The 24,420-nt window shown below is 43.5% G+C and overlaps 1 protein-coding gene across 7 annotated transcripts in view; it reads right to left on the bottom strand.

Annotated features, from left to right (window-relative positions):
* The window catches only part of TMEM131L (transmembrane 131 like), a 79,568-nt gene extending 55,363 nt beyond the window's left edge, over positions 1 to 24,205 (bottom strand). For 5 of the 7 annotated variants that reach the window (XM_041479757.1, XM_041479759.1, XM_041479760.1 and 2 more), the window contains exons 1-3: positions 24,067 to 24,205; positions 23,684 to 23,754; positions 16,526 to 16,569 (exon numbers count right to left, since the gene is read on the bottom strand). In XM_041479757.1, the coding sequence (XP_041335691.1) occupies positions 16,526 to 16,569; positions 23,684 to 23,754; positions 24,067 to 24,190 (239 nt within the window). In that variant the 5' untranslated portion in view covers positions 24,191 to 24,205. Of the gene's footprint in view, positions 1 to 16,525; positions 16,570 to 22,998; positions 23,206 to 23,683; positions 23,755 to 24,066 lie in introns of those variants that run through there. The other 2 variants (XM_041479762.1, XM_041479763.1) reach the window with 2 other exon arrangements.
* Positions 24,206 to 24,420: the final 215 nt, after the last annotated feature.

Raw genomic sequence — 24,420 nt, 5'->3', positions numbered from 1 at the left:
TTCAAATTTGTTACCACAAATTTAAACTACAGAAGTTTCCTAAAAATTGCACAGTTTCTCATGTAATTGAAAAGCATTTTCACAAGCTATATTTTATGAATGTGAAAATACGATGCAAATAAAAATATATGGAGAAGAAGCAAGGCTACACTTTTCTTAAAGGTACTGCAAGCGTGGTGTTGCAGGGGGAAGCTGTGGTCACACAGACATGCTAGGCACAGCAAGGAAACTAAGCTGCTGCCCCACACCCCAGGGGCCACTACCAATCTTCAGGATGAAAAGTTAAAGTCACTAGCCAAATACCAACAGTGCAAAAGTAGCTTCAACCCCAAGCCACCACCAGTATCTCACAGGAGCATTGCTCTCTTGTTCTTGTTTTCCACCCCTCCCAGCTGGGATGCATTACATCCTATTTAGGCCCCTTCAAATGTTTCAGCATCCTTTGACAAAGCTTTCTGTTCTGGTGCACTAATTCATTGAATCTACGCCATATGTGATGTGTGGAATTTTTTTTAGATAAGACACAAAATACAGAACATTATGAAGAACCTCTTAAAAATAGCAATAAAAAAAATTGCAAACTATTTTTATTGTCCACTGGCATTTATTAACTGACAGCACTGTGCATTTTCATCATCATCTCTATGCTTCAAGAGCACAGTCATATAAACCTATTCTCAAACAAAGAACTTTTCTCTTCTAGCTTCCCATACAAAACTCTGGTTATACTTCAAAGTACATCCCCCTCCTGCAGTCAGAAAAAGAAAGGGGAATCCTCCACAGCATCAGATCACTGCTACTTTTTCACCTAAAGCCAGTAAACCCCCAAGGTGACAGGACACCACTGCAGACAGCCTGCAAAATTTCCCTAGCTGCCCCTTTTGAAAAGTGCAGCTTGCTGAGCTCTCCTGTCTTGTGTCACTCATCACTCTGGGTTGTGGTGTGCAAATGGAAAGACAGCTCCATGACTTAGTGCTATTAATAAAAACAAGCATGCTGACGGTGTGTTTGTGACCTACTCCTAAGTACTATTGTGTATTTATGGTTCACTAGATTACATTATTAAAGGAAACACTCAGATATGAAAAAATTTATACCAGAAAATTCAAACTGGCAAAAAAACACAACAACAACAAAAAAATTGGCATTACCAGGATTAGTAGTTGCAACACTTATCACAGAAACCACCGGATCCTTACAAAACATCTGGGATCTGTTGAAGCCAATGCACAGCACATGCTCTCAGCCAATTTCTTCTTCTGTACAAAATGCTGCAGTGTTCTGCTATTATACAATGCAGAACCATATGAAACACAGCCTGCTTCACAGGTTTATTAACAAAATGTCTACCACCAAAGAAACCTCAGGTATGTTATGGCTCTGAATTCCAACAAGGGGCACCTAAGTCCACAAGTTAACATTTGCTTCCTTCAGCAGGATAGCTGTGAGGAAAGGAAAAGGAGGAAAATTAGCAGAAAAAACCAGCAGGAAATCAGCTTTTGATTATTTTAGATCCGCTAAAAAATGTACTTGCAATCAAGTACAATATTAAAACTCTACCTCCCCTAGACTCTCACATTTCCTCCTTTATTTCAAAGCTAGGAAGCTCATCAGAGTTCACCAACTGGAAATGTTCACCTGTGAAACCAAAGGCAAAGCATCACTACAGCTATTTTTAGTTTCTTGACAAGTCTCTAACCAGACATCTGCTTCCACTGCAACAAAGGATGCACTTTCCTTCTGCATGCAGAAGAAACATGGGGTTTCTCAAGCTGCCCACGAGAGGAAAAGCTCCTCCAGACACGATAAAGATCCCTCTGAAGCCCAAAGGTGTATTTAACTAGTCTTGGCCATACATTTCTCAACACTTCCTGCTCTTCCAAGATAAGCAGATTAAGGCCATGGTCCCACATGGGAACCCACACTAAGGTCCCACTGAAGCCAGAGGGGCTTCTCATCAGCAGAGGGGCAGCTGAGGTGGACTGAGGAGCAGGACTGACACACAGTATTTTGCCCCTTCTTATGGGAGCATTTGGATACATTGATGGACATACAAGAGCAAGACAAAGATCGGCAAAGTGCGTCCAGCCTCTGAAGAGGCTTCCTCTGTCACTTCATGGCAATAATTTACACAAAAAAAGGAGCAACATGGCTTTATAAGGCAGATCTTCTTCAATCATGTCAAAATGGAAGATGTGGCTTTTGGCACGAATACCCAAAAACACAGAGGAAATAAAGAAACTTAAGGTGCTGCCCCAAACCATGGCCAGCGGTAGGTAATGCGGATTTGCAGTTACCACAAAGTCACATTTTTGACACCTGATCTTACCCTTCCACAGCTTGCAAGTGGGTAAAGGGAAAATAAAGAAGATCTGAGTGTTCAAACCAGGTGTCATTGTCCCCAAACCAGGATGTGCACCCAGAATGAGTTAACCTCCAAGTCAGGCAGCATGGGAAAGTCACAGATGACATAGGACAACCTGAAGTTTTCCAAGTCCCAAACAAGCTTCCTCAGCTTGGGTACAAAGTCAGAGGTTCTCATCTCAAAATCTGGAAGCGTACACTCTATATGGCTGGGCACTGCCCTGCCCTCCCTGCACAGCAAACGTTTCAGTAATTGTTCCAGGAACAACACAACACAGCCCATCGCTTCAATGACTAGAAAGCATGAATAATTGTTTTTATTTACAAGGAGAGAAAAAAAATCCAAGCAAGACTAAAAGCATGGGGACCAGGGCAGGGGCGTGTGTTTGTTTTAAAGCGACTACCCGCATCTGCAGGATCAGCCACATTATCCCAGCAACACTGAGAATGCTTACAAAGGCCAGAAATGTCCCCTTTTCAAAAGGGCAGTTTAAACACTGCAGAAACTGGGTCAGCGACAGGCCACAGAAATACCTAAGCAGGCAGCAGGCACCTCATGAGCTGCAGGCAGCAGGCTTGCAGCAAAGGCCTTGAATAAAAGACAGAACACACCAAGACAGAAATCAGACAATAGCTATTGAAGAAAGGCAGTTAATAGCAACAAAGCACGTAAAGCACGGGTCAAGGAGTCGGTCAAGTACAGACCCTTCAGCTCTCTACCCTTCTTCAGTTGCCAGGAATCAAGATTCAGACACAAACCAGAGATGTACGTGGCCCACAGCACCAGCAAGCAGGCACAAAAACTGAGCAGGCATGTTAAATCCACAACACAGTAAGGAACTGCAAAACTTATCCTACAATATATTACAGGGCTGCTCAGTTGCAGAGGGCAGCACATTGCTTCTTGTTCTCCTGGTTTCATTTAAAAAAATAAAATAAAATAAAATAAACCAAAAACAGGAATTACACAATTTTTTCTTATACATGGTTAGTGTATTTATCATCTCTGTGTTCAGCTCTTTACTGTTGTACATTTATTGACGTGCAGAGACTTTAACTTTAAAATGCTAACCCACAACTGCAATCGATTGGACAATGGAATTTATGTAGGCAAAATCTGAGAGGTGACCTACAATGTCACTAGTGAGGTCTGACTCACTGACTGCATAATAGCTGAGTGTGCAGCAGGACTGTTGCACACATCTGCCAGCCACATTCAAGAGACTTGATTCTGTTTTGCAGAGACCCTTAAAATCATTTGACGTGAACGGAGGCGGTGGTTACCCAAGGTGCAAGCAGTTATGAATCAGTCCCTCCCTCCTTTCTCTCATTTCACTTCCCTTTTGTTATTGTGTATCTTTCCCTTCATTGTAAAGATGGAAATCTGCTGTTGTCCCTTATCAGTTTTGCCAATCACTTGAAATGAGCAAGCTCTCATTTGTTCCCTACCTACCAGTATCTTTGTTCACTTAGTGTTTTTATCAGGGCACGGCTTTTTCCCTTTCTTTGTTCTGTTCACAATCTCTAGCGTTTTTTCACTTGCTACCATACCTTGCCCCTGCCTTTGCCTTTCCGGCAATTACACCCCGTCCTTCCCCTGCTGCCAAATTCTAGCCCAGACATGTTCAGCATCACATCCAAGCAGTTTCCAGCGCCATGTGCAATTTGCTGGCTGCCCAGCCTCTCTCCCCACAGCCAGGCAACCACGCATGGATGGTGGCATCCAGTTTCAGCTGAGTTTTGTCTTACCCAACACACTGCTCTGAGCTTTGGTAAGAGGCATCAGTCTAAAGAGGAGAGCCCTGTGCACCAAAGCAGCCATGATCTGTAAGCAGCACTCCCAGAGAAAGGTCTGGTGGTTGCAGAGTGCCTTTTGTCTCTGCAGCAGAAAGTCCAGTGGGACCCAAGGTGCAGCCACAGCCTCTGCCCCCAAAGAACACAAACTGATGACCCCAGAGGGGATGAAAAGGGGAACAAACTGCACTCAGTGCAACCTCACAGTGTAGTCTGCTGCAGGACAAACACTGGCAGGCACCTAGCCAGACAGTGGGAACTTAATGAGAGTAAACAAAACCAACCCTCTCCTCCTGCCACATCCCACAGCAAAACCCCACTGCCCCTCCACCCAGAGATTTAGTATAAGGACACCAGCGTAACCATTGCACTGGGCAGCACCCATCTACAGTGACAGCATCACTACTCCAAAATACTCAGCATTTGAGGCTACTGTGTGGTGCAGGAGCTGACCTGCTATGGCATTACTTCAGCCAGGATCTGGTGCTCAATGCCCAGACTGCACCAAAGCCACGAGTGTCCAGCTCTGTGCACGATGACAGTCACTTGTCAATAACTTTGGTAGAGTTCTAAGATAAAAATATTTTTTTATCTTTTATATTTCAATTTTGAACCCTTTTAATAATCTTTGTTAGATTGTCCCTACTCTTCAAGCAGAAAGCAAACAACTTCACGCAATAATTTCTGCATTATTAGCTACTGCAAAAGCAACGAAATCTTTCAGTATGACACCTAGTACCTACAACTATGACATTTCATGCAATGTATATCTTCATATGCTAAGAAGTAGTCAAGTAATTACTTTAAACTTTAAAATTACAGTTTTTAACAGTATACCAAATGTAACCAACTGTATTATTAATGAATCACTGTGATTTATCCTCCAAGAAAATGAATCAACTGCACTGTCAGATAATTCAGTAGAATTCAACTAGTTTAGCTTTTTATCATTCAACTCCCTCAGGATTCAGCTGTGTTGTGCAATGACAACAGCTAACACTGAAGTGTAAGTGAAAATGATGGGTTTTAAACGAGGGAAATGTCCCCACAGACCACACCTGTTTATAAAGCCGCCCGCCTGGAACAGAGGAGTAATTGACAGCTTTCACATAGTCCCACCCAGAAAAGCCTTGAGAACACGGTGCACTTTGGCGCGCTGGCACAAGCGACGAGGAAGTCTGAGAGCCTAAAAAATCCAGTGCACGTGCGATTTCAATTGCTTGTGTAAACTGCACCTCTCGTCCAAGCGCGCTACAGCCATGGAGTTAAAAGGCAGCACAACATGCAGGAACCTCAAGACCTTGGAAGCCATTCAAAGGATCCTCCTCACAAATAATAAAAAAAACAAGCATGCATCTGTTTTTTCTCTCTCCAGTGCTAAGCACATCGTACTGAGATGCTGGCTCAGAGTCAAAGAAGTCTCCAAAGTCCCACTTTGTTCCAAGTGTATTCCCAATTGCCAGTACAACACATTGCTCCAACAAATGCCAGGAGATGGCATTAAAGTGCACACACATTTATGAACCAAATTTTGTCTCACACATGGCTGCTGAACCTGATCCTATGCTCACTGATAAGAAATAAATACCTGCAGCTGAAGGGCTGCAAAGAGTTGCCTCATGTCACCAACCCCACACGCTGCCCATGGAGGAACTCTTTGGAAACACTAACCAGAAAAAGAATACCAGCAGGAAGCAGGATACCAGATGATATTTTCTTTTCAATTTGCTTTTGATAATAACCGGAAATCACAGAAATAATTGAAGCAGCTTCACAAGAAAGGTCAGACCTCAGTGCACCAACAAACTTTAAAAAGTGTTAAGTAATAATGTTTGGATTCACTGCTTGACAGCCACTGTCAGCTCTGAAAGAAGTGTGCAGGAGTCAACAGGAGCACTTGCAGTGACTCAAAGCCAGTCCCTAGAACTCCTAGAAATCTCAGTCTTACAACAATTCCCTTTTGGATCCTCTCCTGGAACTTGCAAAAGCTTTTCAATCAAGCCCTCCATTAATTCAGGAGGGGAAACTGTAGGAACACAGCAGAATTCAGGGGTCTCAGAGTACAACAGAGAACAGTAAAAAAAGAGAGATTATTAACTTTCTACTAGATCAGATATCAGCATTCACATGATTTTAAAAAGCTGGGAAATTCTCCTCAGGAGATAAATGTAAATGTGCTACCAACAAGGCAGATAGTCATCATTTATCTCTAGCTACTTTGTAAAGCTGAGACTGCCTATTTAATTCAAAGTTAACTTTTTGTTTTGAGCGGTGCATATGTATGTAACAACAGAATTATGCTTCACTGTCTCAAAGAAAACAAACAGGATCCAGAGAGAAACATTAAAATAATGAATAGCAATTTTAAAAAAACTCAAAAGCAATATATAATGACTTATATATAATGCAAAAGAGTTAGCAAAAATCTATGCCAGAACAATTTGAGCTTAAGGTCAGTTTTTTCGTAAACACACACATATATTTTTAAAATTCAGGCTTCTGAAAGTCTTCCCAAGCATTTTCATGTGTGTCAAATTTTCATGCTATTGATGTGCAAGCGTATCCAAAGGCCAGACCAGTTTCAAACCTTAGTACTGAAAAGGAAGCAAGTTCTTTCATAATGCAAGTGCAACTATGTTACTGCTTTTGGCACCATCACATTGGCCAAAAAAACAAGTTTTAGGCTTAATAAATATTGAGTTGTTTTCTGCATTTCTCACATTTCCTCACTGAACATGCTGTTACAAACAAACATTTTTAACAGAACTTTTTCTTTCTCATAAAATCCAACTCTGAAACAACAAAACCATGAACCAGAGTCAACACAGTCTGTACTTTTGACAGCACTGAACAGGATACACCATCTTAACTTTCTTACTATTATTTCCAAGTCTTTACAGCTGCTTCATGTGTTTTCACAAAGTTTTAAAGCTGAAGTAGGTTTTTATCAGGCAGTAACTAAAAGCATTATTTTGCACTTCAAATTTCTTGATTTTGCCATCTGCAGAGTTCTGGTATGGAGGTGGGTCAGATGGTAAACAACTAGCTAGAGCTCTGCAACAGTATCTTGAAGCACACATGGAAGATGAGAACTTCAGTAAAAATAAGAACAAAGGCCTACTTCTCACCTTCCTCTAAGAAATTATTTTTCCTTCTTTTCCTCATAATTCTGAGCAAAAAAAAGGGTTTCTATAAAGTCAAATTGTTCTACAGAAAATAAGGTCTGTTTTGTACACACACACACACACACAAAATATCCTGAGTTATCCTCATCTAATGATATTTCCATTGCTATTTCTAAAAGTTACAAGACAACAGATAAAAAAAAAACCCTCGGCTTTATTTGTACACCACTTTGGGGCCAGGAGGTGGAGAAGAAAATAAGGTGACAATTAACACCACCAACTTTTCCCTCTATCCTCCTTATCTCAGTTGGCAGCCTGGACATAACATAGAATGGTGGACCCCTGAGACAACAAGCAGACACCTAAATTACTCATAATGATCACATGTTTCTCCCAGGTGACTAGCTTATTTGATGAAAGCAAACTCTTCTGCAAATACAAAGCAAATATTTGCACTGAGTACTCAGAACTCTGCAGAAGAGTTAATACACACCATCGTCACATGCAAGTATAATATTTGATATATACTGTTCCCCTCCCTGAAGTGGACGGGGCCTTTCTGTCTTGATGAAGAAGGGAGTTGGTCATTTGGCAATAACCACCAAAAAGAAAAAGTCTCTTCCCAAAGCACACACTGAAAAAACTGGATAAAGAATGATGTCTAAGACAACATTTTTTAAAACCCAGGTTTGAATATATAACTATTTATAACTAACTATCACTATACTACAGCAAGCACCTAAAGTACTAAAAAAAAGGCTCCTTCACCTATTTGCCCACAAGTCATGCAGTCAGAGCCACTGCCAGGGCATGAGCACAGCTTCCCTAGAGGACCTTTCTTTGTCAAATAAAAATATGTGAGTCATTAAAAGCTAGGTTTGTGTCACCTTTGAGTATCTACGAAGATGAGAGCCAGGTAACAGATGTGCCTACAGCTCTTTATTACACTACATTAGATAGATTTCAGGACCCTTCAAGCTCTGCTTATAATAATCAAACGAGAGTACTGGAGTTGGTGATTCAGAAGCAGACTCCACACAAATTCCAACAAGTGAGCAAACTGTTGTTTAGGCTTTCTTCTATTCTGTCACAATTTGCCAATCTGCAAGAATGGAAAAATGGTGAAGCTAAATTCTTACACTGTGTCAATTTTCAGACTGCTGACACTGGTCTACAACTCCAGATGTCTATTGTTTAACTGAAAAATGGTAAAATTACTGCAAATTAAGTCCTCTTATAGGCAACTAAGAAACAGCTATTATGGAGGTGAAAATAATTTATTAATAATAAACACACAGACCAAAAGCTAAATCCTTTGTGGCCCACTGCCCACAATTCAGAAGGATTAGCCTGAGATTAACAGACATCTGAAATCCATTACCAATGTATTAAAATGTAAAAGTAGAAGCATAAGAAGAAAGTTCCTATTCTGAACCACTTACATTACAGAAGCAGCAAGTACAGGCTATGAGGACACAAAGTTTACAAACGAACATGAACTAACATGCCATAGCAGCTGTTTACTTTTGCTTTTCTTTCCCTCTTCTCTAAACACACAAAATGTGTCCCAACATCCCCTTTTTCAAAACAAGGCAGGTTAAGTTTAACAAGAAAAATGCCATGTTCCCAAGCAGACTTGCAGAGCTCTCACAGCATGCGACTGGCCTGGCATTAAAAGCTCACCTTCCCCATGACTACACCAACAGGCTGTGCCACAAGATCTGTCTCTGCTCTCACACAGCTCTGCAGCCAGTACTGAAGCAAACACAATGGGAAATAAGACACCATATGCCCTTGTCCCACCTGTTTAGACCAGGCTTGTCCTAACTCTAAAGGACATGCGTTCTGGGTGGGCTCTGTCCCAAAGCACAGGCTATGGGGAGCTTACCAAGTGCCAAAAAATACCCAAAAGAACCGCACAACAAATGACATGCACGTGTGTGCACCAGCTAGCAACTGTTCACACAGTGCTGCCACTGTGTGATTCGCCACACCATCCACTCAAAACCCAGGAGCTATCCCCTAGGCTATCCATCATCCCGGTGCAAATGCTTTACCCCACTCCTACCCACAGCCACTGACTCGAAGGCGTTACTCCTAACACACAAGAGGCTGTCCGTCTCAGCCCCACACTTCTTTAGGACTGCTCATCTATCTCACCAACAGTGAGCAGAACAGCAGATCTGGCTGGGCTCCTCCCCAGCTCCTCCTGCGCTGCAGGTAAGGGAGGAGCAGGGTCAGCCCTGGCACAGGTACCACCACACAACCACCCGCTCCCAGAGCAGGCCAAAAGGCAGGGGCAGGAAGAGGTAAGTTTGAAGGACTGAGGAAAGATCAAAAAGATGCCACAAGGTCTGGACCAGTGCCACACCAGCACAGGCAGGGCTCTCTGGGAGCAACGTGAGACAAGCAGAACAGACATGACATCCTGCAGGTGACACAGGGCACCCGTCCTACATAACAGGCTGTAGACACTGAGGGAGAACTTCCGTGCACGTTTTCAGCTGATGCTGCCAGAGAGCAGCAGGGAAACCAACCAGAGAATGATCACAAGTAAATGTTAACCTGGCAATAAAACAAGTTCTTCTAATCCAGAGAACTTGTAGGGCTGCACAAGGCAGAGGACAGCATCAGGCAATAGAGCACAAGACATCCTCTTCCTCTGGCAGTACAGAAACTACAACCATTTCAGGCATGGCCAAGACAGAAGCTAAAAAAACAGCAGAGATGCCAAAAAACAGTATGCAAGAGATCTGCAGAATATACAGGGAATAGAAAGTGAAGACATTATTAACAGAGGAAGACAAATAAATAACTATATAGGGCACCAAAATGTAAAGTATAGTTTATTTGTCCTTTTAAAACAGATCATTACATGTGAGAAAGTTTCCTCCAGTAGCACATATCCACAAACAAAACTTCTCCATACAAACACAATTTCTCCATACACACTAATCCCTGTGCAAACAATGACCTCACAGCCCAGCCTGCTATTTTTACCAGTATAGAAACTGGTGTTTCCATAGAAGCCCGTGTGGCTTTTCAAGGCACCATGAGCCATACGAATGCAAAAGTGCCAACTGGCAACTACCATACCAAGACTGCCTTCATTTCTCAAAGCCAAGTTGTCACCCACAGATGAGGAAGTCCATTTTAGGTAGCATACAAGCTGACACAGATCACAGAGTCTCTGGTCCAGCCATGAACATCCTCCAGCCCAAGAGAGCGCACAAAAGTGAGAGAAATATAGACATTCCAGCAGAGTTTGTTCAATGCAAACAGACAAGATTTTGATGATTAGTGGGACTGCAACAGCAAGTCTAAGAGTAATTAAATATGGCCACACATCACCTTTAAAGTATTTCCATCAAGGTCAAGGAGGACCTACACTGAGGACAGAAGTTTGACATGCCTTTGCAAACAAGTGCAAGACTGTCACTTGCCATTATCTCATGATCACAGAAAGCCACAGGGTCACCTCCTCAGTCTGGTATGAAACACTGTACAGCTGGCCTGGGCAACTTGTCTCATTTATGAAATGTCTGAAAACAATTTAGAAACAAAGAAACAAACAATAGCTGAAAACATTTGTTAGCACACAGCACTGCCATGCAATGTCCCAAGGAAAAAACCAAAACACATTTTTTACCCCCTGTATCATTTTTTACCCCCTATATCATCACACATTACATTGCTTGCCTGTATCATCAGGCAAGCAATGTAATTTTGTAAAAGGACTGGTGTTTTGGAAGAAGCAATGCACACAGGGGAAGAGCTGTCCCTAACAGCATCTAATACAAAGTTCAGCAAGGCAAAGTTCATCAGTGAATCAACTGCCACATAAAACAGAGATAAACAATTAAAGCAGCAGGAGTTCTGCCTGCCATCCTAGCTGTGTCTGGCAGAGGCATAAGGTAGGAGAGGAAGAGTAACTGATTATTTTGGAAGGAACTATCTGTTTCTTCATATACAAGAGAGCCTCCAATTTCATTGACTTCTTGCAATTCTTTTCAGTAAGCTGCTTTTAGTCCGGTTTCACAATATCCTGTGTTCCCTACAGGTGTTTCCTTAGGGATTTTCACCCAAGTGTTATAGGTGGGTGTGTCCATCTAAATTCTCCTCCCTTACTTCTAAGGATTAGGTAATGTAAATTTCATTTCTTTAGGCATCCAGTACATCTTAAAATTAGTAGTCATTGATGATCTAGAAAACGTGGAAGTGGGGCACAACAGTCATGACTTATCAATTAAAAACAAAAGTTAGCCAATATTGAAGAAGGATTTCATGCTAAACACTAAAAATATACATTCTGTGCATACTGCAGAAATTGCTACCTTATGCAAGTACAGTAATGGGACTAAAAGCTTTTTCCCAAGAAACTCAGCTTTTTCTTTTCTTTTTTTAATACACACATGGATTTTTGCTTGTTTTGTAAAAAAAAAAAAAATTAAAAACCACTAAAACCTTAATAAAAGTAGCTTTCATTATTACAACTTAAGACCAGGCATACATTCTAAGAAAAGTCTTCATGTAGTTAGATTTACTTTTGGGGTAAGTTTAATGACAATCTAAATGATCAGTGGTACTCCATACAAGCTTAACTTGAAAATATTAAGATGGTTCCTTTCAGACAGCTAAAGCACTCACTGACAGTCTCAGAACTACTTTTCAACTCTTCATTTTTAAACTCTCAACGGATACTTGCTTTGATTTTAATAAAAAATATTTAAAAGGTAAATACAACATAAACTTTTTTTTTAATATTCAGACATTCTGCTGGCACAAAAGCAATTTTTATTCATTTCAGTAAAAAAAAAGCAGAAGGAAAAAGAAAATCTGGTTGATCCTAACCTATTTTTCAATCTTTTTTTCCTGCCTTAGCCACCACCCAAGCTAGTTATCTGGCACACAGGCATACCACTAGCGCCATGCCACTACTTTCTAATTGGGACTGTCAAAAACTATGGCACTAAGACCACAGGCTTTTTGGAAGGATGAGTCACCTCAGAAGTGTCTTAATACTCCATCCACAGCACCAGAGCTCGTTCGTGCCTCTTGACTAGAGATGAAGCTGTGGCCTGGGAGGAATTGCAATGTACAGCCTCACAATGCACAGGAGGCTTGTTCTCCCACTGCCACTCCGGATTCTTCCTGAAGCAAACGTTGTAACTCCATCTCTTAAGTATTCCCTAAACCCCCTAGCAATCCTGCAGTCTGTGCACCTCGACTGCTTTGCTCTCTCTCAGGCAGCTAGTAAGCTGCTCCCTTGCTACATCTACCTTCAATTTCTCCTTCACATCTGGAGCACTATTTCACAGACACAGCAAAAACAACAGGATTAGGAGTAATTCCACCAAGCAATCAGGAGAGGTCAAAGTGCTGGGCATCAGCTGTCACTCCCAGGCTGCACAGACACCCTAGCAGGAGCCTGCTGGGAGCCGATACCATCTCCTGCTCCAAGCAGCTCCAGCCCACAGGGTCAAATGCTCCCCAGAGATCAAAGGCAAAGGTTCAACAGAAATGCCTGACTGAGCCAAATGCATCACACTCGCAATTTTCCTAGCAGTTGATACCCATCAGCTCTAAGCAAAACATGCCCTGCCATAGGAAAAGGCTAGAAAATGCCCTCTTCCTGGCTAATTTCATTCCATACTTCTAGTATTCTATGGATTTCCCTTCTTGTAAACAATCACTGTGCATCACATATTAAGAATGCATGCTTCACTTGAGTACAGCAGTTTATTTAGGCGCAAACGTTCCTTAATGTGCCAGCTGCAAAACTGCATCCTCAAAGACCTTTCTCCAGAAGTCCTCAAAACCCAAGTACTAACAATGTCATACATGTGAAATTGCCTTTTTTTTTTTTGTAGTCCAAGTCTACTTCCTTGAAGTAGAAAGCTAAAAATTTTGATAGCATCATTTGTGCATGTCACCTGACAGTCCTGTCTCTTTATTTGTGCCAGACTTCTGCATTTCATGGAATATCCTGAGTTGGAAGGGACCCACAAGGATGATCAAGTCCAAATCCTGGCCCTGCACAGAACCATCCCCAAGAGACACACCATATGCCTGAGGGCATTGTCCAAATGCTTCTTGAACTTTGTCAGGTGTGGTGCTGTGACCACTTCCCTGGGGAGCTTGTTCCAGTGGCCAACAAGAAAAGCTGAAAAACCTTTTTTCTAATATCCAACCTAAATCTCCCAACACAACTTCAGGCCATTCCTTTGAGTCCTGACTCATTATGCTGCTTTAGCAAGAACCTAAACCTTCCAAATTTGTAACTGACAGTTGTAGCAACCAAAATCACCAGAATGAAGGGGCAGGAATACCAAAAAAAAAACCCAAAAAACAAAAACAACAAAAAAAATTTTTAAAAAAAAGCGCCACCCTCCAAACACAGCAACAAAACCTTTTCTTGTCAACACCTGCCATTGACTGTTATAGAAGGCATCTTTTTACTCCTGGCTTTCAAAGGTTTTTAAGGAAACTTGAAGCTTTTTAATAGGCCAGTACAAATACACATTAATTCTGCTGAAGTCTGTGGCCTGAAGCAGTACTCAAGTGTCTACTGTGCCGCATTTCTTCTTTCAGAGTCTGATCCAGAGAGACACAAACCAGCATGAAGCAACCCATAGAAGCATCCAAGCAATCAGAATAGCAGGAATCATAGGGTGGAAATTAAGGAGTTGATAATGATCTTCTCACTCACGGCAGCTGCAAACCCATGGACTTAATCAACCATTTCTCATTCACCTCTGAAATAGTTCTTCACAAAAATTACTATTTTGACAATGTCTTTTACCTCCATGCAAATTTCTCTATTTGTTAAAGCTAAACACAAGGCAGAAACTATAAGACCACATCCATCTCCCTTGTGCACTTGCCACAAGAGCAGCAAACCAAGAAGACCACCCCAAAAGGAAGATCTTATGATGCACATGCACAGGAAGTCCGTTAAAAGACTGTTAATACTTTACTGCTTTTGTTGTGTTTGGTTTTTGCAAAGTAGGTTAGCAAGCTCCCAGGGAACCCACTAACCTAGAATTAAAAACTGAATAAAACAATGTTTTAGAGACTTTCTCCTTTATGCCCCAAGATGATGAACTCCCTATACTTTCCTCAGCTCTGGGGAAATTTCTGATTTCTCTATCTCCTTTAACTTCTGCTTATCCCCTACATTAAGGTGCTTTGCTTCTTGGGGCTTCACATCAAATTACAGTAGCTTCAGCTGATTTCCCCCAGGCATGCAGTCAGACAATGAGAAGAAGATGCTGCAAGCTTCAGGTTTTGCTGCTACAGGAAAAGGAAATCCCCATGATTTCACCATATAGTAATGTAAGCTACAGAAATGAAAATAAATCCGGAAATAAACTAAGAAATTCTAATCTTTCCAATGTACCTTTGCTGGCTCTTCTTCATGAAGTCTACACTGTAACATTCCTTCAGTATATAGAGCACACACAGGTCTATGTATGTGTTTACATACAGCAGGAAAACAAATAGTTTAGAAGATGCACACAAGCCAGGATCTGTTCAGGCAAGTTTCCTGAAGCATTTCAGTATGACAATAGAAGGATGTTTCCACCATGCAAGTGGACCTCTACAAACTTTACTCCCAAAAAGCAAATTAATTTTTGAAAACTAATAATTACTAGAAAAAAATTTAAGCACCTAAATGACCTAAAAAAACCTCCAGTCAAATCACTTTTTCCTCTCCAAGTCTCAAGAACTAATTATTTTCAATAATATTTTTATTATTGCCACAGTAGCCAATTACCCCATCCACCTCCAGAGAAAAATAGGAAAGTAGAGAATTTTTTTCCACCTAAATTACATCTCTCTGACTACTAAGGAAACAGCCAGAAAAAATCTTAAGCACAGCACTGGAGACTGCTGCCTTCTGACTACCTCTCAATAAAGAAAGCATGCAGGTAATAAAGTTACACAGTAAAAATTCTGCATCCAAAACATAATAGCTCCCAGGTGAAAAAAATCAAAAACTTCTGTATTTGTGCATGGAAATGCAGCTTTCAGTAGTTTACCCTTCTTTTCACAAGAGGAGGCAAGGAAAAAAAATCCCCTCTGCAGGTAGGAACTGGGGCACTTAGGCAAGCACAAGTAATCAGCACCAGCTGTCAGCAGCCACAGTAATTCTCACATCCTGTTTCCAAACCATCTTTGTAATTCCCACGGAGATGAGGCACAGGAGCCTTAATGTGATGCTGGGTTCAGATGAGAAAGCTCCCAATGGGGCAGCAAGGGGAAAAGCCATGTGAAGAAGGGTTGCAATGCAGGACAGACCCATCATAACCATCCCGTTCCCTTTCCCCAGGCTTACTCCTTCTGCCAGCTCCCAAGGCTTGTGTGTTATCAGATCTACTTGCTCTCAAACCTAAGCTAAGGGCAAAGACGGGAGATAAATGAGAAAAGCATTTGTGGCTAACTGCTGCCATCAGAAAACAGTGCTGTTCCACATGTTTATTTTAAGTCTTGTGATCTTTCTGGCTGGCATGGCACTGAAAGCTATAACCACATTAACACATACCAAAGGAAGGAAGTGTTCCACTGGTAGATGTCCAAGCATTTTAACCTGGACGCTCAGAGGAAACAAAATGCGTATTTAAAAAATAATCTGCCATGCTATTTACCCAAACCTTCAAAACAGAAGGCCTGATATTAACAGAAACCACAGAGTTGTGGCTATAGTTTTGAAGAGCTTCATTATTTATCTGATTTCAAGATAAAAGGGCAGAGTATTTATTGTTCCATAGCAACACATTAATAAACCTTTGGCTTTAAATTTCCCTCACCTCTTTCCTTGCCTTGGTGTCAATTAACACTCCAAGACTACTTACATTTACAAATTTTGTAATGGACAACTGTCCCCTGCCTTAAAAAAATGAATTACAAAATATACAACAAAACAATTAATAAACATTTACTTTTTGTGTGAAAGCAACAAGAAGCAAATTCCTCTTAGAGACAGTATTAGGAGAAAGAGATGCAAGAAGGTATTTTGTACTTGCATAGGCTGAGCACAGGTTTTCTGGTTTTGCTAATAAATCAATACTAATATTAACTTGAGAAAATTGTAAGCCACAATTGTAAGTAATAAAAAACTACTTAACATGCAGGAGAAAAAAGTAATTTTTTACTAGTCTGCCCAATAACACTCTGGTATTTCCTAATGCAAAAACCAAAATGAACTTCAATACTCTTGTTTCCATTTGAGTTTAGCTTACCTTTGCTCTTGTGGATGTTCTTCCACATCCTCCTCCGAATCAGCCTGACAAACAGAGAAAATACTGTGTAAGAATCTCAGAACTGCAACATGCTACACTGAACATATGTACCACTTTAACTCCATCACAGATGGAGTCTCGTGTGACTTGTTCACAAAACAAGTTCAGAAATCTAAAATTCCTACAACTCCATTACGAGTCAGGTAAGGTGGTTGATGGACATCCCATTTGAGGTTTCAGCTCACCTCGCAAAAGATAAATGGTGACTTAACCTGGCTACTCTGCTGCTTCTTCCCAAATGCTGACTGAACAGACTCATTTTCCATTTATGCAAGTGCATCTGTACAAAATTCTCTCACACACAGAATTCCAACCTAAAGCCATCAATTATCCTCAAACTACAGGAAGACTATTTCCTCCACTTACAAATTTTCTGCCCCGTCAGTAAATTTCAATAGCCAGTACCTGAGGAAATAGGATGCAGAATGCCTTGAAATGCAGATCACCTGTCAATGCCAAAAGCAAAGGCAAAGTACCACATTCCAGCCGGCAAGGTGAGGTCCCAAACCCAGATCTTATCACTGATTAGCAGCATGTACAGAAAGCAGAGAGAGCAGAAGCTCTGAACACATCATCTTAGCTCAGTTGCTGCACTCAGGTAATTTTCAAGACATGCAGCTGAATTGTGTCAGCTTGCAGTTCACCACAAACCACTCTGAGCTGTCTACAGAAATGAACTCAAGTGTTGGTTCAATGAGCTCCCTGCAGGAAATCCATTTAAAACAAGGAGGTAGCTACTCTGAACTGGCCAAGATCTCCAGGAAAGCTTTAGGTACAACTCAAAATGAAGTGTGTTACAGCCACTCAACCCCTGCTGATGAAACCAGGGACAACTTTAGGGCAATTAACATTTTTCAGGACGAGGTCACAGTCATCCTGCCAGCAGCAGCTGGTGAGTTTTCCCAGCTTCTGCTTCTTCAGGCGATGGTTCTACAAGACACAAACTAGAGACCTTAGCAATGAAAAGGTAGGGGGAAAAAATCTTTCAAAATGAAAAGGGTGTACTTTCCACCACCCCTCCTACATGTTTCCCATGTAAGCATATCACAGAACAAGCCCCAAGCCACCAGCTTTGACTTTACCTATTTTCACTACATACTGGAAAAAAAACCCCACCTGTAAACATGAAACATCTTTCTACAGGCTTCAGATGCTTAAGCAGATCAGGCAGCCCTACCTGCCTACTGAATGCAACAAGCAATAGGATTTCTGAAGACCTGAGCTTCACAAAGTGAGGCAAAATGACAACCACACTATGGCAGCAAATATGCTGAATGCTAACATTAACACTAATAATTACTGTGTCTAAAATAATGACCTTATGGCTAATACTAAGACAGACCTTGCCAAAAGCTACCAGACACATCTGAACTTCCATCTTTTGTCACAAGCAGCTCATACAAGAGAAGCAACACAGCCTCCACCATAACATAACCAAATCTGGAACAAGATTGACAGGGAAGTACAAGTTAATTTGAGGACTTGACAATCTTCCTGTATGCCTGCCCAGAGGTTGGAGACACCATGCTAATTGTCCAGGATCTGCAGTACACAACAAAGCTCTTCAGCTCAGATCTACCTAGAGGTCCCAGCACCTAGCCCCCATGAAGACCCAGCCATCTTCTCCAGAGACCTTGCAAAGCCTTGCTGCTAGACTTCACCAGGATGGCATGATACAAACCCATCACATTTTCCAGCTTCTCCAAGCTCTTTTTGTACTTCTTATTGTACTCAGTACAATACCAAGCAGAACTAGAGGACTCCTTATCCACCTTCTCCAGAAACAGCCAGATAACAAGCTATCCTTACTTTAAATGGCTTAGTTCCTCCTTTAAATGGCTTAGCATCTGCCAGGCATCAGAAACTTGGGTCTGTGTCATCACACTGTGTTCACCCTTAACACTAGCCATCTTACCATTTCTCCTCTTCACTTTTCACCAAGCAACAATGAAGCAAACTTCCCAATCTACAGCGCAGCCACAGCACAGCTCAACTGTGCAAGGAAAAAAAAAATTAAAAATCACCCTCAACTCTGATCACACACAGACCTGCATGTCCAGCTTTCTCCTATCTTCACTCCTCTGTGTGATCCAGGCTACATGTGCACAAAGGTTTACACTGAGGATTTACCAAAAAAAAAAAAAAAAAAAAAAAAAAAAAGTATTCTCAAAACTATAGGACTACAGGGGGAAGGAAGGCAAGACCTCCTGAAAGTTAAAATGCAGTTCCCAACAGTCTACCTGTCTACCTATGAGAAGAAAAAAATCCACTTCCTCCAAACATTATCCTGAATAGGGGGCAGGTGCTTATCTTGTGTTGGAAAGCCCCTGAAAGCACCCCTCTTGTGTCACACAAGCCTCAAGAGCCTGAGCTGACAGCTACTGCATAATCTGCATGGCCATCCAGCCCCAAGTCCTATCAGCACCATCCAGAAGCTCAGCTGGGAGTCTGGAGAAACCTTTTAAAAGCCCAAAGTGGGACACAATTCCCACTCCAAGCCTGTCTCAGACTTTCCCACAAATTGTGTGTCTTCAGACAAACCCTGCTTTGAAGTAGGTGACTCTGTACATTTAATTTGTGCACAGCTGATGGGCTCGTTAATGACACACTGCAATGCTGCGTATCTCTGATGAATATATGTAAGATCAAGGTCTTCATCAGCTTTCAAAACCAGTAGAACAATTAACCTTATTAGCCCCTGAGCTGCACTGAAGAACAGAAACTGGAGACAAGCTACTGCTACTTGAGAAAAGAAAAAAAAAAAATCATCTTTCAGACCTGAGCAGAGCCTTTTAATGAAAACTCAAGCAGCAGCTCTGTATTTGTCCAGTGTCTATAACAACCATGATACAGTAAACACTTGCTGTATCTTTCTCTAAAATTCAAGAGCCTGAAACAATGTCACAGTAAAGTGAAACAAGAAGTTATTGTATTCTACTTAGAATATGCAACCAAACTGAAACATTCACAAGGTGTTCCTCTAAGGAAATATCTCGCTTATCTCCTACATGTGACACCCAGGAACAGTAGAAAACCCATCACATCAGTCAAATGCTGCACTGACACCAAAATAAAGTTTGGCATACACTGATGACTTACTGTCATTTTCAGTTGTGATAACAAGAACTACAACTTAACCTTCATTATGTCATTTTAAGGTAGTCCCTCCCTCCAAACTGAAGGGGCCAAAGGGAAAGAACCCTGCAGGTACCCAACCCGCCTGCCCCTGCCATCAGAGGCTCCCAGTAACCACCTACATGGTTTCTGACAGACAGAAACACACAACTGTGACTCTGATACCTCTTTTAAGTGGTGGAGGCCATGAACAATAATTGTCATTTGTGTTTCTCTCCTACATTTGTATGTGTATGTTATGTTTAAAACATAACTAACTGCCTTTCAGCTTTGCACTGAAGTGCTACAACCTGGCTGTAAATATCTGGTGCTTTTTCAGCCTTTAGTGGTGAATGGCTTGGGTGTCAAGACTCACATAAAGGAGCTTTTCTCTCAAGCGTTTTCCTTGAGTATGCATTAACAAGTTGCAAACAAACATGCAAAACCACAAAATTATAAGGGGTCTATAAAAACCACAACTGCTCTAATCAAGCCTCTCACACTCAAGATTTTCCATGTCAAAATCCCACCGGTTTTCAAAGAAACATCCAGCTGCCCATCCCAGGCATGTTTGCTATAAAAGGGAGGTTAAGAGTGAGGAGAAGGAGAGCAAAGTCGGTGGGTGCTCTGTGGTTACCTCACGCTTCACACCACCTTCAACAAGAAAGAAGAAACAGGCACAAGGGAATACAGCCACCGCATCCGACTGGGAAAAACCAGCTGGTCTCAGAGCTAAAAAGGGAATCCAGGAAGAAACATTGAAATGCTGGAGGAAGCAGCAGACCAGTGGAAGACAGTCAGCAGGCTAGATACAGCCAGCTCCCGTTCAGCCCCGGCGCACGAGCCCACGCACACCGTCACCAACTGCAGTGCTCTGGGCACCCTTCGGGCTCAGCTGTGGAGCAAGAGCAGTAGGTGAGCCACCCCCAAACAGCTCTCCAGGCTTCAGAGAAAGCCGGAATCAAAAGCCCACAAGCACCAGGGGAGGAGAAAAAAGGAAAAGCACAAATATGTATAAGAGGGAAGCTGGAAGCGGGCACACGAGAAGCACAAACAATGAAAGGGAAGCAAGAGGAAACAGAAGGTAGAACAACCAAGCGGGGTGGAGGCACGGGGGCCCTGGGCGGCTGTGCTCCAGCATGCAAATTCATGCAGTTCACGTAGACAAAGCGATGCTGTGAAAGGCCTAGAAAGCAACTACAAATATTAAAACGCTTTGTTTCCCCTCCCTCACCCCTTAACGTGATGTCTTTATTCGCTACATGCTCCCGGAACAAAAGCATGTGCAGGCAACCGGATGGCTGAATGGGTTACCAATCCACCCAACTTTCATCCTCAAATTCTGCAGGCAGCAAGGAATGCTCAAAACTGCTCTGTCACAGGCAGGCAGTTGATGATGCATGGAAAATAAGATAATAGTGTAAAGCCATGACAGAAAGAGAAAAACATCCATCAGACAGCATTGGTAACCCGCCAGAAACAGGCTAAAGGGCTGGCAGACAGGGCAACCTAATCCATTTTCCTGCTGAGAGCAGTTGGAGGGAGGTGCTTTGGCAGAGGAATATGCACAGTTCCTTCCCTGATTTTTTCACTTCTGCAGGTGAAATCCTCATTGGTGTCTCACTCCCTCCAAAAAGAAGCAGGAAAAACAAAATCAAGGGGCCAAACAATCCTCTTCCCAAAGTCTTCATCAAGACCCATCTTCAAACACGGGAATGAAGCAATTCTTGGATATTCCCTACCAAACAACATTTATTAACCACTCAAAAGCAAGGAGGTTCTTCCTGTTACTACATTCTCACCTTCACATCACCACTGCTATGAAACATCAACACTGGGCAAAGAACCCTCATCAAGGGTTTAACCGAGAAATTCTGTTCTTGCAAGAAAGAGAACATGGAAAACCTTCCTGTAGCAGCAGTAGGCCAGACCATTTTTTTTAAGTGAAACATGATCAACAAGCAATAAACCTCTTGCAAGTTTAAGCATCTCTCTAACAAAGGGCAGTCAGATGTTAACAGATGTAGCAATTTTCCAGATCTCAGGAACTGATGCTGGCTTCTCCAGTGACGCCCCTCACCACCCCAGCAGTCACCCAGGAGGGCAACAATGCTGACATGTCTTTAGGACCTCACAAATACCACAGAGGATTGTGGCTGGATGGGCAATCCTCGACTCTTTGGGCATCCAGGCAAAAGCCATGACCAGTCACTGCACACCAGTGACACCACTCCATAAAAGAGGTGCTGAAAGGGTCCCTCACCATATGTGCAGGGACTTAGGGAAGTCTCTTTTCCTCCTTACCACAACAAATGGAAAAGGTGGTTTCAAATGTGGCCACAGGGCCAAAGCCCAACAAGGGCTGGGTAAAGCCCAAGTCCACATGGAAACAAAAGAGAAGCGTCAGGGTCAGGCCTGTAACCAAATTTTGGTCTTAAAACCTGTTTGAGGAACCCAGTCCTTCTGTTCAGCTTGAGCAGTCACTCATGCATCAGATGCTGCTGCAGTCCTCAAGCTCAGAGGGGAAAACCCATGCAAACCAGTCAATGCACCACTAGTACTCACAGACCAGCTCATCTGACTTTTAACCTCTTAAATCAGCAAGCCTATTGTGATTTACTTCTCACTCTGTCACAACTGAAGCCAGAAGGCATCTTTCTTTCCTGCATACCTAACGTAGCCTCTACAGAAATGATGGAGGAACAGCAGCCTCAGCTTTGTCTTCACTGCTGCAAGAACTGAGCAAGACCATATGCTCAACTATGCCAAATTCATGGGTCATTCATGCCTGGTTTTTCTTTAGCCAAGCTAAAGCATATTTTTATGAGGATGCTCAGGAACAAAGTGTTTTCCAAGAGGACCTAATCTCCTCAGGAAGTAAACATCACGTCATCATCACTCAATTGCAGCTTTGCTATGAGAAGCAACTATAAATGACTACATTACACAGTTCTACATCTAATGCATCTTAATATCTTCACTGTAAAGAACGGAGATGCAAAAGATGCTCCTCAAGCATCTCTGCACAGCAACTCTACACCTCCCCTTAGCTACTACCACATCTGCAACAGGCAAAACCTCAATAGCACAACAAATGTATCTTATAAAATTATTTGGACATACAATGGATAACACTTTCATAACACCACAGTACAAAATGCTGGGTCCTGTGAAGCAGAATCAATTGCTAGCCAGCTAAGAAACAGCACTTCTGCTGTTTTTTCTTACATTAATGCACGTCAGTGGCTGAGCAGTAAACAGAGAATGATATATGGGCTTAAGACAAATAAATTACCCACTTTTGCCCCTCATATAAGATGATGTCCCTAAGGACTGCTTCTTCCCATTTATGAGCCTGGTGCCTCGAAGTCTAGAAGGCCGAGCTCAACATATGGCAGAGTCCGTCAGTGCGAGTTAAATGACTGCCTCAAATGCCATAAACTCCAGACTCCGCTTCCAGCGCCCCTCCTCGCTCACCAGCCCCGCCGGGCATTGTACCATATTGGTTCCTCTCGCCAACACAGAATTTATCACATCTTGTTACTGCCCAACAAAAGCAGCTAAACAAAAAAAAAAAAAAAAAAAAAAAAAAAAAAAAAGCGCTAGAACGAGAGGAACGGCACCATAAATGATGTGTCATTTGAGGGGGGGGAAATGGCTTCACCTGAGCAGGCCTGAGATATAAATACATGCATATTCACGACAGGCATGTCTAGTGCGTTTCGACGACAAATGCACTCGTTTAAATAAATAAATAAATGGGGGGGGTGGGGGGGGTGGTAAACCCCAACCAGAAAATAAATGAAGCCGATGAAGCCGAACGACCACGCCGCTGGCGCAGGCTGGGGGGCGGCGGGGCTGGGGCTGCGCCGTGACAGCAGCGGGCGAGGCCGCCCCCGCCCCGCCGGCCCCGGGCCCAGCACACCCGCACACCCCGCAATGGCCCCGGGCCCTCCGCCGCCCCCACCCCCCGCGCCCCCTCACCTGGGCGGGCAGCAGGAGCTCCCCCTCCTCGGCTTGCCACAGCTCCACCACGCCGGGGATGGGCTCGATGGCTGCGGGGGCAGAGAGAGAGAAAGCGCGGATGGGCAGGGGGCGGGCGGCCGGAGCCCGCAGGCGGCGGCCCGGGGCTCTCCGCGCCGGGGCGGGCCGGCAGGGACGCGTGGCCCGGCGGGTACCGCGGGGCCGGGAGGAAGGGAACTGGAGTCGGGGGCAGAGGTGAGCCGCGTCCCGGCTCCCTTTGTGTCCCCGGGCTGCCACCGCGGCAGCCGCCCGAGGGACGGCGACGGGGGCGGCGGCTCCGCTCTCAAGCCCGGAGCGGGCAGCGCCGGCATCCCCGCCCCGCTTTGCCCCGCCGGTGCCCTCACCTTGTCCCTGCGCCTCCCCGGGCCGAAAGCAGGGCAGGAGGACGTGGAAGACGCCGAGCAGGAGGTTCATGGCCGCGGCCGCGCGGCAGTAGCCGCCGTGCTGCGGGAAGCGCAGCCCCGCCATGCCGCCCGCAGCGCGGCTGCGCCCGCCCCGCCCCGCAGCGCACGTGGCCCCGCGGCCGCGCCGCCGCTCCCGCAGGCGCCCGAGCCGGGTCCCCCGCAAAGCAAGAGGGAGGCGTTGTGGGAAAGCCGGATCGGTTTTGTGTAGCTCGGCCGTGCGCTCGAACAGCGAGCTGCTCAACACCCCGCCCGCCCTTAGGCCCGTGTGGGATGTCACCGCGCCGGGGCCCGGGG

This window comes from Pyrgilauda ruficollis, unplaced genomic scaffold (assembly GCF_017590135.1).
Source record: "Pyrgilauda ruficollis isolate IOZ18807 unplaced genomic scaffold, ASM1759013v1 scaffold5, whole genome shotgun sequence".
Classification (NCBI taxonomy): Eukaryota; Metazoa; Chordata; class Aves; order Passeriformes; family Passeridae; genus Pyrgilauda; species Pyrgilauda ruficollis.
This window is presented reverse-complemented; position numbering and strand designations above follow the sequence as displayed.